We start from the raw sequence: 17,984 nt of genomic DNA, 5'->3' as shown, positions 1-17,984 counted from the left end.
TCTTTCCTTTTTCTTTTTTCTTTTCTTTTTTATTTTTTAGACAGAGTCTCATTCTGTCACCCTCCATAGAGTGGTGATCTCAACTCTTGGGCTTAAGCGATTCTCTTGCCTCAGCCTCTCCCAAGTAGCTGGGAAGGTACCACAATGCCTAACTAGTTTTTTCTATTTTTGGTAAAAAGGGGGGGTCTTACTTTTGTTCAGGCTGAACTCAAGTGATCCACCTGCCTTGGCCTCCCGGAGTGTTAGGATTACAGGCATGAGCCACCTCACCCAGCCTCTACTAATTTCTTAGTAAGAGGAATATTGCACTACATTTATTAATAGCTTCCTTATGTTAGTTTAAGGATTTAGATTATATTTTGAATAAAAAGGGAATAATAGTTTGTGATACAATAGAAAAATAGCATCAGTAGTTTGAATATGAATGGGAAAGAAGAGAAAAGCTTTTAAAAAGTCTTTAAAATCCTATGTTTAGGCCCTAAAAGGAAATGAGTAGGAAGAGCACCTGGAGAGCAAATCAGGCATATTCTTTTTACAAGGATTACCTGAAGTGCTAGCAGAGCTGCCAGAGGAAGAAAGAGTAACAGTGAATTCAGGAGAGGTAGATGTGGTCATATCACAAATTTATAGGTAGATTCACAATCCACAGTGGCCACTTTGCTGGCTGTTATGTCGTGTCATGTGACAGCACTCTCAGGTCACAGGGCCCATGGTGTGAACAGTACATGATTTGAGAAGATAGTGAATCTGCCAGCAGCTTGGTGCTTTGGTAAGCATAGTGGTTTAGCGGCTTAAATTTCAGAACATGAGCCCAGTCACTGGCTGTTTTTCATTTGGACAAAGTGGAAGTTGACATAAGTTCCTAAATCTCTGTAGAAAAGCTATAGGCATAATCACTTCAGGCTTAAAAAGGTGGCTGTCGTCAATCAATTAGACTAGCATAATTCTGCCCTACCTGGGAAGAGGAGAAAGTAAATTTTATTTAACCCTAGTACCCTTTCCAGGTACTCTTCCTATTTTCCTAAATCCTTTCACTGCCAAACTTCTGTAGCAAATTTTCTATATTCTATGCTCTATAAATTCTCACTTTTTACTCTGTCCTAAGCCTCCTGAATTGTAACTTCCATTGTTACTCCTGAAACAGCTCTCTTATAGGTAATCTATGACTAACTCCACTTTCTTTTCCCTACTTGTTTCCACTGCTGAGTCTGGTGCTTTTAAACATTTCTTCCTTCTTAGTGTTTTCTTTTCTTTTCTCTGCTGGCACTAAGAAATCTTACTTCAACTTTCCTCCTCTCTTTCCTTTGACTTTTTTCTAACCACTTTGGACTGTGTGTGGTCCCCAAGTGTATAATTTAACCTTCATTGTGGGGCGACTATGTGTACATATTGTTTTATATGTATGAGCTTAATCCTCATAATAATCCTACAAGGCAGGAACTAGTGAATCTCTTGTGAAAACTTCATGAGTACTATAGATGTTAACCTACTGCTATGGGATAAATAAATGCATGCCTACGAACCCTGGAGCCAACATAACGTCCATAAGGGAAGCTGTCACACTCTTTCTTGTCTTCCCTTGTCTTCTAAATCTGGTCCCATTTCAACAAATTCCTACTTGAACATCTACCCTGTTTCCCCAAAAATAAGACAGTGTCTTATTTTAAGGTGTGCTCCCAAAGATGCGCTAGGTCTTATTTTCCTGTAAGTAGGTCTTATTTTCAGAAGATGTCTTATTTTCGGGGAAACAGGGTATCAGCTCCTCTGGATCTCATTAGTTCTACCTTAAATTTATTTTCTGTCATTTTTCCCTATACTTGCTCTTAGATTCCTCAACCTCAATTAGCCTGACCTGGATTTTTTTCTAACTTCCTTTCTGTCCCACTGTTCTTTGTTTTCATTATAGGAAGTAACCCCTTTCCCCTCCACATATATATCACTGTTAATCACATTTCTCCCCTAAAAAGTCCTTTTACTTCTTCAAAGCTGAACTTGATGTAACCATCCCATCTGGCTCCATTTGTAGGGCCACTTCCGCTTGTGAGAATGTCATCCTCCCTCATCCTTTCAGGTTTCCAAATTAACATTGGCCCTGGGAGGTCCTGTTCTGTGGTCCTTACCATTACTTCCCTCACAAAATAATTGAGGATCCCAAATAATTGGGATTTTTTGTGGTAGGCTGTCTCTTTCTCATGACATCAGTGCCTTTTATATCTGGATCTGGTGTACTTATCCCTTATCTTGTCTGTATTTCCACATTCTTTACGAACCTAACCCATGTTAGCTCTATTTTTAGTATCCCCTCTCTACATTTCTATTTAGCAGTCTAAAACCACATGATTTACTGAGAGTCTTATATTCTCCTCCACTTCATATATATCTGTTTCATCTCCTTTAAGAGAGTACAAGATCCTTAAGGACAGTAATAAATATCATACTTCCCTGTTTTCCACAGCTCCTTGAGCCAGTAGCAGGCATTCAGCAAGCGCTGATTAAATGGTTGATTGATTGATTGAGTTGTTCACAGGCCATGGCTTCTGTCTTCTCTACTTCAGATATGTGGAGAGCCCACGCCATACCATTCAGGGAGATTATGTAGATACCATGGAAGAGCTTGCTGATTTGGTGGGGGTCAGGCCCAATCTGCTGTCTCTGGCCTTCACTGACCCCAAGTTGGCGCTATGCTTATTACTGGGACCCTGCACTCCAATTCAGTATCGTCTCCAGGGCCCTGGAAAGTGGGATGGGGCTCGAAAAGCTTTCCTCACCACAGATGATCGTATCAGGAAGCCTATGATGACAAGAGTCGTTGAAAAGAATAATTCTACCATGTCAGCAATGACAATGGGAAAGTTTATGCTGGCTGTTGTTTTCTTTGCTGTAATCATGGCTTATTTTTAGCTGTCCATTGTCATTGCCCCAATTCTCTTTGGGAAGCATGGCCTAAAGGTGCCTTCAGAACCTGACAGGATTGGATGGCTCTCGCCTTCATATTACTCAGAGGTCTACTTTTATGTTTATCTCTTCTAAAAGCATTAATCCTCTTCCCTCTTTTTCTTATAGTGAAATTCCAGTTTTTCATTTATATTGATTTACCACCCTTTCATGTTCTATCATTTTTCCTTTGAATAATCCCTAGACTGTGAGCACAGGTACTGTTTTAGTCATCTTTGTGTGCCTTTAGCAGAGTTCTTGATATGCGGCAGTGCTTAATAAATGTGTGTTGTTGTTTATCATATACACTGTGGAGAGTGTAAGTCTGCATCTGTATAAGAAATAACTTGCTCTATATAAGTCTTCTTTTGATGATAGGATTTAGTTTTCTATTGAAATCTCAATCATTTTGTTTTTAATATTATAACCAAATGTATGTTTCCTGAGAGAGAAGAGAAATAATGGTCCTACAATAGTTGATAAAACAAACAGATACTTAAGATCACTAATGTGCTTGATACCTGGCCACTTTTACTCCTTTTCTCTAAGAAACATGTTTTCATTTTCTCAATAAAGAAACTACCTTCAACTTTCTAGGTTCACAGGTCATTTGAATAATGCAGCATCTGCCACCAGGTTCAATTTGGTTGAGAAGTTTAATAAATTAGCTGTCCTGTTTTTTTTGAAAACTCAGTTCCCATAATAGGATCCAATAGGACTTTATCTTACGAAATATGTTAAGTCATTGCCAACTGTTATAGTGTTTTCTACAAATGTGATTTGATTCGTTTCCCTCCACTCTAGCTTTCTCCCCTTCCCCTCTCCCTTACATGGAGTATAAGCATTTGAAGAGGTCACTTGTGTACTAATGAAGAATTGATGTTAACTAAATGTAGGGGCACTCTGCTTATACCAGCTTTTCTTACATAGCCCAGTGTAGTTCTGAAAGAGCAACTGGAATGGTAGGCAGGGGCTTGAGTTTACATCCAGGTGCTGCTGCTGATTCTGTTTTTTCTTCTGAACAGTTTTCTCTGTGTTTCATGGAGAAATTAACTAAGTGTCAGCTGTCTGGCATACTGAACTCCATGAAGAAAGGTATGAAAGTGCCAGGCAGCTGTGTGTTCAGTAGGTTTTGTACAGTATGCTTGTGAATTTCTGGATTGCTGCCTATTAATTAACAACAGGATAATTTTGAACAAATGAAAGAACAACATTAGAAATTATTATCTTTCCTAATACAAATACATATAAGGGAACTAGAAATTTGTACAATTTCCTGCCATTTTGTCTATTTAACTGTAGAATGCCTTTTGAGAATTTGAGAATTGAGATTTGGTATTTTTTCTGAGGTTTTTTTCCTTCCCTAATCCTTGTTATACTGGGAATTTATCATCTATTAAAATAGACCTAGTATTTTTTAATTTGAAGATTAACCTAGCTGAAAAGTAAGTTGAAGGTCTCTTGTTTCTTTTTAATTTCTTCGTTTAAACATATAAAATTACCTTTTTCAGTATGTAAATTTGTTGAATTAATAGTCCTTTGATAATATAACTCCTCATTATCAGCAGTAAATATCCTAGTTTCCACTTGAAATAAAAATGTGTATTATAAACATTTTGACACCCTCATTCTACTTATAATATGTAAGGTTACAAAAAAGCCATTGGTTAATTTCTAAAACAAACCAAAAGTAAGATGTATATAGGAAACTGAACTCAAAACAACTCAAGATACAAAGCCCTCATTACTTATGAATGTCTACTAATGTTTACTCTATTGTAATTTTATTATTATGCCATATCATTTTCCCAATTATATTAAATATGATTACAAAAAAATGTGTTCTTTTAGTTCCAAAGAATAAGGAAGTGCTCAAAAAGCAAACTGAATGGCAACTATCAAAGGGACACAGGAACCATCTCAAAGTGGTCTCAATGGCCAAAGCTGAAATAATTTGAGCAATAATATAAATAACCTAGTGTTGGAGTGTAACATAAAATATAAAAAATACCCATGAGTCTATACTGATATAAACGATTGAATAAATTAATAAATGGGGTTGTATAGACAAGTCTACCATACAGAAGAATTCCATCTACCCAAGGAGATGGAACATAATTCCCTACTTCTTAGTTACAGGCTGATAGAGTGACTTCCTTCCAAAGAATACAGTATGGAAAAGGGGAAAAATATTTTGCAGTAGAGAAATATGATAAACACTACCTTAGCTAAGTGATCAAGGTTAACATCAACAGTGTCATGTTGACAATACATTCCCCAGATATGATGTGATGAGAAAGTTGCTTTACCTTTGTGGTATTCCTCCTGAAGACATAACCCAATCTAGCCACAAGAAAAACAGACAAGCCCAAACTGAAGAATACTCTACAAAATACCTGACTACCTCAAAACTGTCAAGGTCATCAAAAGGGAGGGAAGTCTGAGAAAGTGTTAACAGTACCACGGAGCCTAAAGAGACTTGACACCAAAGTGTAATAGACAGAGTGTCCTGGTGTCCCAAAGGTCTCTATATTTCCTTATAAATACATAGGGAAAATCGGAGATTATAGCCAACGTACCTTTATTTACAAAATACTCATTACAAAATTTTACCAAATATTTAAAAACTATTTTTCTACATGTTGACATATAAATAGTAAAAAATACAATATGAGTTTATTAATTTTCCTATGTATGGTGAATTTTGAGACAGCCTATAGTATCCCAGACAGGATCATGGAACAAAAAAAGGACTTTAAGTAAAAATTAAGGGGTTATTAATAAAGTATACATCTTGGTTAATACTAATGTATCGTTATTGGTTCATGAGCTGTGACAAATGTACCACAGTAATGTAAAATGTTAACAATAAAGGAAATTGGGTGTGGGGTATACAAGCGCTCTTTTTGTTTTTTTCATTCTTATTAGATTTTATTTATTTATTTTTATTTTTTTATTTATTATTAAATCATAGCTGTGTACATTAATGCAATCATGGGGCACCATACACTGGTTTTATATACCATTTGACATATTTTCATCACACTGGTTAATATAGCCTTCCTGGCATTTTCTTAGTTATTGTGTTAAGACGTTTATATTCTACATTTAATAAGTTTCACATGTACCCTTGTAAGATGCACGGTAGGTGTGATCCCACCATTCACCCTCCCTCCACCCATCCTCCCCCCTCCCCTCCCCTCCCTCTCCTCCTTCCCCATATTCAAGCGTTCTGTATTATCTACTTTTCTTACATCTAAACCTATCCTAAAATAATAAATGAATACAAAAGAAGAAATCCAGAGTTTTTTGTTTCAGGATTTGACCCAGAGCTATAATTTAGAGGAATTTTCTCAGAGGAGGAAGAATATTGGGTAGTACCAATCATTTAAATCACTATGTTATTTCCATGATTACTATACAAATTAAATTTTCTAACAGAGCATAATATAACTGAAAACAGAAATTTTGCTTCCCTTGCTGATTAAGTACAAACTGTATTTGTAGAGGCAGGAAATGGTGATATAGGTGAAAAGACACAACTTCTTAAAATCACTTAGTTCTTTCTTATAGCTGAGTGTATTATGCCAGTAGTCACTATTAGCAAAATTTTAGGTATATTAAAGACAAGCACGTTCATAAATAAGGTAATTTTACTTAACACTGGGTCTGTGTCCTGTTACTTCTGTTAATGCTATATAGTATATAAACATCCTCCAGCCTGCCTGCTTGCAACATCCCCAAATGCCATGTTGTCCCGGGTTTCTGTACAAATTTTGGTGCAGCCCTCTCTTCTTGATAAATTCTCCACTTGCCCAGCTGGCTAATAGCTATATCATCATCAAGATTCAGTTCATCTGTTCTTTCTGCCAGGAATTTCTGGTCCCCAACATGAAATAGGTGACCTATTTGTGAGTACATTATACCTGGTGCATTTCTCATTATTTTCTCATTGTTATGAACATTCTTGTTACACTATACATAGTATAACAATTAGTTCTTCCACCTCTTTACTCCTTGGACTAGGAAACTCCTTGGAGGAAGATACTTTGTAATTCACCTATGTGTTCTTAGTGCCTAATGTAGTGCCTGGAACATAGTAAGATCTCAGTAAATTAATAATTAATTGAATGAATAAATTCTACATGAGAGGTAAAACTATGATTTATTTAAAGGATTAAATCAAATAGTGAATAATACTTTTATAAAAGGTGATTAAGGTGATTCAAAGGTGCTTAACATTTTGAAATGTCCGTGAAGGGTAAGCCTGTTTTTCAAAAAAATACTCTGGGTCACTGATCTGAGTCAGTGTGCTATCTCTAATGCTCTGTTGTAGTTTGAAACACAAGCAATATGTTCTGTCTGTAACTAATTTCCTCAATCAAGCACAGGACTTGAAAAGTCAGGATCTTATCACAGAAAGGAGGTGAGGTGTGTGCCTTCCTTGATCCTCATGCTGTCCTGAGCCTCATTGCTATTCCTCCTTGCTTTCTCAGATTCCCCAGGTCCTTTGAAACACTCAGAATTGCTCCTGATTGAAGTTATTTGCAGACTTGTTTACCTCTCTACATTTGGTGAAGATTTCAGCACCAAGCCCTCTGCCTCTCTATATATTCATAACTACTTCTATAGTTGATTTTAACATTGTGGGTGATATTTTCACCTAATATATTGGTTAAGATTATGTTCAGCTATACATAGCAGAAAAACTCCAATAACAATGATTTAAACAAAAATCAAGTTTATTTTTCTCTTATATAAAAAAAGTCTGGAGGCAACCCTGAGATGATGTAAGAGCTGCATGGCTCCTCTTTCTGTTCCACTGTCTCTAGCCCATGGCTCTCCCTTACAGTCTAAAGTGACTGCTGGGCTCCAGCTATTATATAGACATTCTACACAGAAAGAAGGAAATATGCAAAAAAAGATGGGCACATCCCTTTGCAGGGGATTTAAAAGAAGTTCCATATAATATTTTCACCTAGATCTCATTGGAAGAATTTAGTCAGGGAGGCTGGGAAATGTTCCTAGATACAAAACAAGGCTCTGTTATTAAGGAGGAAGAGAGGATGAATGTTAGGGTAGAACTCTAACACTCTTCTGCCTGGCCTTTCAGTTCTATGCCCTCTTCACCCCATGACTTTGTGATCTTCTTCACCTCATTCACCCACACCCATGGTCATAACTAAGGTATTGTCATGACAGTGGCAACACCACTATGATATCAGTTTCAAGTATCCCACTCTCCAAAACGCTTTTTAGCTTTTCCGTTCATGCACTCTGGGACCCCAACCCCAGCAGTTCTTTGATTCCAGTAAGCCTTTCATTAACCCGCTGTGTCTTCACTGCCCAACCCATCTGGTTTAGAACCCAGGGCTCAACATTATAATCACAGACCATGCAGTCTCATCTCCTTCATTGCCCTCTGTACTTGTTTGGCTAAACTCACCTTTGGTTATGTGCCTGCACCAAAAAAGCTAAACATGGCAAGAGAAAAATAACCACGATGGTTACTTGCCTTGTCTTAAATTCATAACTACCCTACGTAAGTGGACCTTTAGTGCTGCTTGTCAAACACAGTTCATTTTTCAAATTAATTCTCTGTCCTGCTCTTCTCGTTGATCATTGCATACCTCCCATCTGTGCAAAACTCACTTTGTCCTCTTTCCTTGTGTTCAGCTAATTACCTTGCTTCTTTTTCTGCTCTAGGAAAATAGAAGCTATCAGAGAAGTTTCACATCTCTCCATTCAGTGCCCAAGGTTTGTAGTAGGGGGTAGTCACACAGGCATCTTCTGCTCAGCATATATCAAAATTCCAGGCTCCCAGAAGGAAAGCAAGTGTCAGCACGAAACACACTGTGTGTCCAGAGAATTTAAGCACAGTGGGCCACTTTCACCAGTTAGGATGGTAGGAACCCTCCCCAGAGCTAAGTTCTCAGATACCACCCATGGCCAAACCTGCAAGCTGGCATGTCTATGGATAAGCAGTCACAGGCCTGGTGTGGGGGCAGTCTGTTCACAAATTATTTGGAATTCTTCTACATGAGAGATTTGTTTCCCCACATCCTGGTTGGTTTTGATTAGTTTATTTTTGAGGTATGGTTAGCATTATCGTGGTTCTAAGAGTCAGCTAACTCCTTTCTGCACAATACCTTTTATCAGGGATCTCCAACACTGGTCTTGATTCTTGCTTGCTTAGCTCTGTGTTTCTCCAGATGTGTTCCTTAAACCAGAAGCAGCAGCAGCAGCTGGCAAGTGATAGAAATTTTTAGGCCCCACCCCAGACGTACTAAATCAGAATCTCTGGGCACATAGTCCAGCCATCCACATCTGGCCCTCCAGGCAATTTTGATGTGTGGTGAAGTGTGAGAACTACTGATTTACCCAAAAGGATAAGTTGAACAATATTTGCTCTGTCCGCCCTCCCACTGGTTCTGAGGCCTTTATTGTTCTCCACTATCCACCAGTACAAACAGCTTCTGACTTGTGAAAATCGTGTGGGCAGAGGTGAGGAGTGGTATGGAGCTGGGGTGTGTTCAAGCTACCCTCTTCCCTTCCTTGGGGATTTTCAAGAAAATTACTTTGAAGGGCTTTTCAGAATCTTTTTGCTCTATTTCCTAAGTGAAAATTCTCCCATTTGAAGAGTCCTCTAACTGTAGAGCTGAACTTCATGTATTTTATTATTTATATTACTTTGGTAACTTTTTAAACTTTTTTATTTTGAAATGATTTCAGTCTCTTAGTAAAGTTGAAAAAATTGTAGAGTTCCTGAATACCTTTATTCAGGCTCCCTAAAGATGACATTTCACATAACATTATAACAATCATCAAAACAAGGAATGAATGTTGATATAATACTATTAACTAAATCACAGACCTTATTCAAATTTCACCAGTTTCCCCTAATTTACTTTTCCTGTTCTAGGAATGAATTCAGGATTCCACATTCCATTTAGCTGTTATGTGGCCCTGGTGTTCTGTGATTTGTGTCAGTTCCTCAATCCTTTGTTGTCTCTCAGGACCTTGGCACTTCTCAAAAAACTAGGTTCCGTACTTTGACTTAGTTTGAACCCAATGCTCTTGTTCTGTCACAGGACCCCATCAAGAACACCACACTACACTGAATCATCACAAGGCTATTCTAGACTGTGACAGTTTCTCGACTTCTTTGTTCTTAATGACCTTGACAGTTTTAAGCAGCACTGGAGTATTTTGTAGAGTATCCCTTAGTTGTGATTGTCTGATATTTTTTTTCATATTAGGCTGGGTGTGTAGGTCTTGGGGAGGAAGATCACAAAGATAAAGTGCAATTCTCATTATGTCATACCACGGGCATGTGCTATTAATGACTCATTACTAATGTTGGATGAGAGCCTCCAACACATGGCTGAGGTGGTGTTTGTCAGGTTTCTCTGCTGTTAAGTTATTCTTTTCACCTTTTCATACTGTGTGCTTTGATCAGCTCACACTTAAAGGACAGGTATTTATATTCTATCTCCTTGAGAGCAGAGTATCTATGGAAATTTTTTTTGGAATTCTTCTGTATGAGATTATCCACCATTTTAAATTTATTCATTTATTTGTATCAGTATAGACTCACAGATAGATATTTTATAATTTGAGTTATAATCCAATTCTGAATTATTTATTTTACTGTTAAAATTGTTCCAGCATAGCCATTGGGAGCTCTTTCAGTTGGCTCCTCTGTCACTTTGATATACTATCATTGTTTTTTTTAAAACATTACTTCACTTCCTGGCACTAGAAGATGGTTCAGACTCTTCTTGTGTATTCCCAGTCCTCGATAAATCAGTCATTTCTCCTAGGAGTACTGATTCACTGATTCCTTTTATTAGAGAATGGTATTAGAAACCAGGAACTGGGTGTGTTTATTGCTACTGGTTGACATTGCCTCTAGGCCCTTCAGAGGACAGACCTTGGACATATATGTGTATCCTAACCCTTGAGTACACACAGATTAGTACTTCTGTATTTATCCATCTGTATCTATCTTAAGCTAAACATGAATTCATACCGATGTCTCCAACCCAACCAGGATTTAGTGACCATGTGCATAATCCTCTCACTTTACAGATGTGAAAATTTACAACTAGAAAAATGAAAAGACTTGCCCTAAGTCAAACAATTGACAATTGGCAGTCTATTTATGCCAAATCAATACTTATGTGGCGATGATGTATTCAAACTAGGTGCTTAATCAATGCATTATTTAATTAAGATGCTAATTGAGATAATAATTCTTCTGATAATATAAGTATAATTTTGGAAAACATCATCTTCAATGAGTTTTAAGTCATAACTGTCACTATAGATCACACCTATTTGGAACCACAGTGGTTTCTTTAGAGATTTCAAGAGTGTGAGCTTCTCTAGAGCATGGATTGCTTAGCATATAGGCCAAATCAAAGTTTATTGACCTCAACGGACTGTACATATCATTTCGAGAAATCGTGAGCAAATATTTAATCTCAGCCTCATTTGTAAAATGGAATATGACTGATCATCTGGTCTGTCTACCCTCAGAGAAAAGTTTTGAGGATCACATAATATAATTTATATGCAAATCCTTTGGAATCTGAAAGGCATAATTATGATATATTGGGGGGAAATTCTGTAGCTTTGAATCATGTCTTTCTTTCTTTGGGTGGGCAGGCAATACGTATGACTTTTGCTACTACTTTTCCACATATATAAAAACTATATAAAATTAAGAATAAAGTAAAATCATTGGTATTTGTTTCTAAAATAGTTTACCCAACGGTTGTCTCTTTTGTGTGTAAACTTTTATCTTTCCTCTTATGAAAGCTAATTTTGTTAACAATATTTTTTAAAATTTAGGTATCATTTTTATACAGTAAACCCTATTTAGTGTACAGTTTGGTGAGTTTTGCTGCTACCACTGCAATATAGACATAGAACTGTTTCATACCTCCCCTGGCCAAACTCCTTCATGTGTCCCTTTGCTGTTAATCACTCCCCTAACCCCCAACTTTGGGCAAGTGCTGATCTATTTTCTGATCCTGTAGTCCTGCTTTTCCCAGAATGGCATATAAGTAAAATAAGGCCTGGCTTATTTTACTTCCCATAATGCATTTGAGAGTCATCCATACTGTTGTGTGTATGAAGAGTTAGCCTTTATTTTTTCTGGGTAGTATTCCATGTATGACTATATCACATTTTAAATATTCATTCACCAGATAAAGGACATCTGTGCTTTCTCTATTTAGGGATGAATAAAAATAAATCCAAATATATTTTGTACACATAAACATTTGTGTACAGGTTTTTATGTGGAACCTGCTTTTATTTCACTTGGATAAATACCTAAGAGTAGGATAACTAGGCTGCCTGGTAAGTATGCATGGTAATAAAAAAGATCAAATTGTTTTTTGAAATGGAAACCATGAAGATCAGATGTTATGCCTATCTTTGATCATAAACAGGCGATAGACCTGGTGAGTAGAGATGGAAATATAAGCCACCAGATGCCTAATCTAGATTGTCATCCAGTTCTGTAAAATCAATACTCTTCCCTCATTCTCACATCCTCACCTCTCAGAGAAGTCAGACACCTTTAGCAGTATAAATAAAAGCTTAGCTGAGAGGCCGCCCATGCTTTCTGCTATTTTCCTGTTTACTAGGCAGAATGGTTGATCTGAGAAGAGGAGTGGCAACAACATCCTAGGTACAGTAACATCAGGAGAACCCCCACCAATTACTGTGCCTATTACTTTCTTTTTCTTCCCTCTTGAAGGAAAAGTAGACCATTGGTGTCACAGCAACAAAACTAAAGGGAGCAATTATCCTGGTTATCGGTTAAGAGCACTACGCAATTCTAAATCTAAAAAAAAAATAAAAAGGAACCTGTGACTAAGGAGAAGACTTAATTCTTCCTACTGCATCAAATTACTTTTGCTCTATGTCTAAAACATGCAATATTTAAAGTTGACATTAGGGTGGCACCTGTGGCTCAAAGGAGTAGGGTGCCAGCCCCATATGCCAGAGGTGGCAGATTCAAACCCAGCCCCTGCCATAAACGCAAAAAATAAAGTTGACATTATTAATTATTGAGTGTCTTACAAATGCTATTAGACCAGAACAGTATGAATAATCTCCCAAAGTAGATAATCCAAAAGTCATCTCCATTTGGCTTTACAAAAACAGTTTCTCTCTTTAAGTTTTCCATTGACTAATACTCAGTTTGCTTCTCCTAAACTGACTCAACTATTGCAAGGAAATACATACCAAGGACATATTGTTTGGCATGAAGAAACTACCTGGGATTAGAAAACTGACTAGCGCACAAATCAAGGATTAATGTATTGTTCTGTTAAAGGCCTTGCTTTGGAGTCCCATGGCAAGGATGAAAGGATTGAGGGATGCAGGAGAAAGGTTGGGATAAGACAAAGGAGGTACCTAGGCAGTCGAAGATTCTGGAGGGGTGAGAAACAGGTTGCAGTAAAATTGCATCTTTTTTTCCTATAAACTATCTTCGGTTAAGAGCCAGAGAACGAGTGGGTGAAGGGTGGAGCAAACAACAGAGAAGCAGTGAATTTGTTGGACTTAACGTGAATTTTCAACTTCATAATATAAAAACGAACTTTTCAACAAACAGGGTGGTCTGTTGAGACCTGTATTCCCCAACACTGGCTGTGTCTAAGGCTAAGTGTTGTATCTTGTTAGAAATGTAGTGTAACAGTGTACTCATGTACCCTTCATTCTGCAAATGTTTGTTAAAAGCTTACTCTGTACAAGGCACCTACAGAATATGAAAAGGAATTAAATCTGGACCTGCTGCCTGCCAGCTGTCAAAGCAGTGCTTCTCACACTTCAGTGTGTTCTTAAACACAGATTCTGATTCTGAACCTCAGCACCGGGCCTCAGATTCTCCATTTCTAACAAGCTTCCAAGTTATGCCACTGCTGCTGGTCTGGGTTAATACACGTTGAGTTACCAAGGTTTCTAGTGAGGAATAAGATATGTGCATATAATTATAGTACAAAGTAAGAATTTGTAAATACCTTAAAAACTCCATTAATTATTATAAAAAAACAAACTGGATCCCTCCTAACTCTAGGACTGTCTTCGCCCTTTTCATACTTTTAGTGTTCCTTCTGATGTTGCTGATGTCGCCGTGTGACTTGAATTTTATTTCTTGTGGTGGTTCTCACTGCATATGCTATTTCTTAGCCTAGAACACTGGCCTCCTGAGACTGCCATTTTACTAATTTGCCAAGGTTTATCTAATCACTCCATCTCGAATTCTTCCCTGGGCCCCCAGTCGGGCTGCCAGCTCCGGTCCTTGTCGCTCCCGGTCGCATAGAGTTTTAACCTTCAACAATTACCCCCGTCTCCTCTGGCCTGGAGCTGGAAGTAGGTTTTCTCATTCGCCACAGGAACCCTCCTCACCTACCCAAGGACGTCCCAGAGCGCATTGTTTCCACCCAAGGCCGGGTCAGGGGCCAGGAAGAAAGCAGCGCCGAGGCCCCAGGAGGCCGCCGCCCAGAGTCTCCCCGCCGGGCGCTCCCCGGGCCCCCGCCCTCCCGCGCGCCTCGGGCTCCCCCGCCCGGCGCCGGCGGCTGCGCACCATCGAGGCGGCGGCTAGAGAGGCCGGCGGGAGCGGGCGGCCGGCGCGGGCCTTGTAGCCATCTTAGGAGGAACAGGGATCGCCCGCCCGGGGTGCGGCTTCAATTTCTACAACTTTATTGGAGGCTCGATCCTCAGGACAGCCGTAGAGCCGGTGGCCTGAGGAGGAGGGAGCGCATCGCCGGAGGTGACAGGGGTGGGGACGCCGGGACGGCGGGCGCGGGGATGCTCCCCACAGCGGCTTCCTGAGCGGCGGGCAGCGAGGGGCGCCTGTGCTTCCGCGGGCGTCCCTGCGGCCCGCGAGGGAGGGGCCCGGGCCCGGCTTCTCGGGGGCGGGGATTTCCCTGGCCGGGTCCCTCGGCGCAGGGGCGGGGCCGGGGGCGCCCAGACGCGACGGCCCGGGGGTTCTCCATCCTCTGGTTGCCCGCGGCAGGTGGCCCCGGACGCGAGCTGCAGTCATGGGAAACACCACCAGCGACCGGGTGTCCGGAGAGCGCCACGGCGCCAAGGCTGCGCGCGCTGAGGGCGCGGGCGGCCACGGCCCGGGCAAGGAGCACAAGATCATGGTGGGGAGCACGGACGACCCCAGCGTCTTCAGCCTGCCGGACTCCAAGGTAAGAGGCTCCTCGCCCCCAGTTGGTGGAGGCGGCGCTGCTGGTTTCCTTCCCTTTCTGGGTTCTTTCTCATCACACTGATCTGGGTTACAGTTTTTTGAATTAAAGGGATTTTCCGGGGACAGACATGTTAGATGGTAATTCCTCTGGCGCTGCTGCCTCGAAATCAGATAAAGACGTGGAGTTCTTGTTTTCCTCGTTATCAGACTAATTTATTGGCTGCATTTTTAACCTGGGGATAGTAGACACCTCCCCCAGATCCACCCAATTTGGTTTTCCTAACATGCCTTGGGTGCCCTCTTTACAGCGTTGCTGAGTTTATAGGTGTAAGTCGTAGTGGAAAACTTCAGAGGGTGGGTTGCATGAACTGCAAGGTGGTAGTTTCTCTCCTTTGCTCTTAGGTGGCTAAATGAGTTTTGTTTTCCTGAAAATTTCTGGGTATCGGTATCATTTTTGCCCAAAGCTCTGCACTTGTACGTTTCTTCTCCTTTGGCTGTGAGCATCGACCACTTGCTTATTTGAATACTTTGTCTTAGTCTTGGGGATCAGTAAAGGGCTTTTTTTTTTTTTTTTTTGGTTGACTGCTCAATTTTTGTTTCATACTTCAGCATTGCGGTGGCTGAAGCTGTGCTTCTTTCACACCCAGTTGCTCTTCCAGTGGGAGAGCAAATGATTCTAGGATTTTTCCAGGCCCAGTGGCACTTTAAAATGTTGCTTGGCTGGAAACAACTCACAGCTGCCCTGAAGACCTTGCTCTCAATTCCAAGGACTTTCAGAAAGATGTGTTCACCCTACAGTAAGGACAGGTGAAGCTGACAGCAATGCGATTACGCCCCTAATGTTTCTCATCACTTTCAGAGCTGTCACCATTAAACACACTTTTAATTCTTCCAGATAGGCTGAGTGGGTGAAATAGAAAAATGGAGGGATTGAGGAGATTGGGGTGTGTTTGATGTTTCCTGTTACTTTATCACTTCCCACCAAACTGGGGCTTTAGTGAATAAGAGTATTTGGCACATTGGGAACACATGAAATTCGGATTCTTGGCTCCTAGTGAGAACGTAATCACAGAGAAGTGAGTGTGACTGAAAGGGGCATTTCTTGGGGTTTCTTCTCCATTTCTTCTTTCCAGTCGCATTTCAGGACTTCTTCCTCATCCTTTGGGCTATCTCCTCAGCCATCTGAATTTACTTTCTCCGAGTTTTCTCAAGGTGCTCAGCCTCATTGTGTTTTTATCCTTTTCCTACATTGATGATTCAGGATTTAAGTACAGTGTACTTGTCAAACTGTGACTGCAGTAATTGATGTCCTGAATAAAAAAAGCCAGTTTGTCTGAATTGGGGCCTATTTTGGACGATTCTTTTTCTCACGTTAGTCTTGCCATTTGTGAAATAAGGAAATTGGTTCAGATAATTCCTAAGGCCTCTTCCAAATCTAAAATTTTGTAGTTCTCAATCTACCTTCTTTACTTCTAAACCTCCACATTTTACTTAAACATCGTCAAACTATAACTCTGTTGTTTTGTCTGTTTTCCTGATAGTCTTGCTGACTATTTAACTTGGAGTAAACAATCTTTCTGTTAGTCAGCTGCATTCATTTCTACCACAGAAATGTCATGTCATAAGGGGAGAGGCTTTCCTCCAAAGCTAGGCGTATTAATAGTTTATAGCTTTCAGACTAACTTGAAAATCCTAAGTCATAAAATTAACTGATAGAAATAGTGGCAATGGGGCCTACATTGCTTTGAATACCAGCCTTTTTCTGGACTAGTTGAGTGGTTCTCAATGCTATTTGCACATTACAATCATCTGAGATTTGTTTACATGCTTCATGGAAAATTTGACATGTTTACCAAGTAAGGGGAACAGTATGATGAACTCTGCATTTGAACCCCAGTTTAAATAATGATCAAACAATGAGTGAACATACATTTCCTAAACCCTAATCTGTCTGTCCTCCCAATTATTTTGAAGCAAATTAGTGAACATACATTTCTTAAATCCTAATCTGACTGTCCTCCCAATTATTTTGAAGCAAATTCTAGACATTATATCACATATTATTTTATCTGTAACAGTTTAGAATGTACCTCTGAAGATGAGGGGTTTTCTTTTTCGTTTTTTAATATAATCACTGATAATTATTACCTGGGAAGCTTTTTAAAAATAGGTTCCCAAACCAGGCACAGTGGCACACGCCTATAATCCCAGTCACTCGAGATTTTGAGGCCAGAAGATTGTTTAAGGCCAGGAGTTCAAGAGCCTGGACAGCATAGCAAGATCTCATCTCTGGGTGGTTATTTTTTTAAAGTTAAAAATTTAAAAACTAGCTCCCCAGATCCTATATCTGAATCAGAATCTGAGGGTTATTCTAAGGCATATATAAAAATTCCTGTAATTCTAATGTAGCCAGTCAGAGTGCATTGCTCTGAGAATATGGAGACCAAGATTTTTTTAAAGCCAATTCTTCCATAATGTAAAAGTCCCTTCAGTTCTCTTTCTCCATTTACTTTGGATTGAGGCTATTGAGAGACAGTATAGAAGGTAAATTACCTCAACCATCTTGAAAAGAAATCCCAGATGAATAAGCTAGTTTTTTTCTTTTGAACCACTTGTTTTGTTTGGTAATATTTTGACTTAATATCATACAGTCTTATTTTTACATATTTACCAAAGTCACTTAAGCCAGTCTAAAGGAGAGGTCAGCAAACTTTCTATAAAGGGCCAGACAGTAAATACATCTTTTATACTTTGTGGATCACACAGTTTCTGTCCCAACTACTCATTTTTACCACTGTCTCATATAAGCAGCTGTAGACAAAAGGTAAACAAG

The 17,984-nt window shown here is 39.5% G+C and overlaps 1 protein-coding gene across 9 annotated transcripts in view; it reads left to right on the top strand.

Annotated features, from left to right (window-relative positions):
* PRKAB2 (protein kinase AMP-activated non-catalytic subunit beta 2) overlaps positions 1-17,984 on the top strand; it is a 60,099-nt gene that overhangs the window by 28,687 nt on the left and 13,428 nt on the right. For 5 of the 9 annotated variants that reach the window (XR_008380269.1, XR_008380271.1, XR_008380270.1 and 2 more), the window contains exons 9-10: positions 14,349-14,725; positions 14,972-15,152. Coding sequence is in view for 6 of the 9 variants with exons in the window: in XM_053592607.1 (XP_053448582.1) it covers positions 14,349-14,725; positions 14,972-15,152 (558 nt within the window). In the remaining 3 variants the exon portion in view is untranslated. The other 4 variants (XM_053592612.1, XM_053592611.1, XM_053592609.1 and 1 more) reach the window with 4 other exon arrangements.

This window comes from Nycticebus coucang, chromosome 5, assembly GCF_027406575.1.
Source record: "Nycticebus coucang isolate mNycCou1 chromosome 5, mNycCou1.pri, whole genome shotgun sequence".
In the NCBI taxonomy this organism is placed as follows: Eukaryota; Metazoa; Chordata; class Mammalia; order Primates; family Lorisidae; genus Nycticebus; species Nycticebus coucang.
Note: the sequence above shows the minus strand (reverse complement) of the source record. Positions and strands in the feature narration are given on the sequence as shown.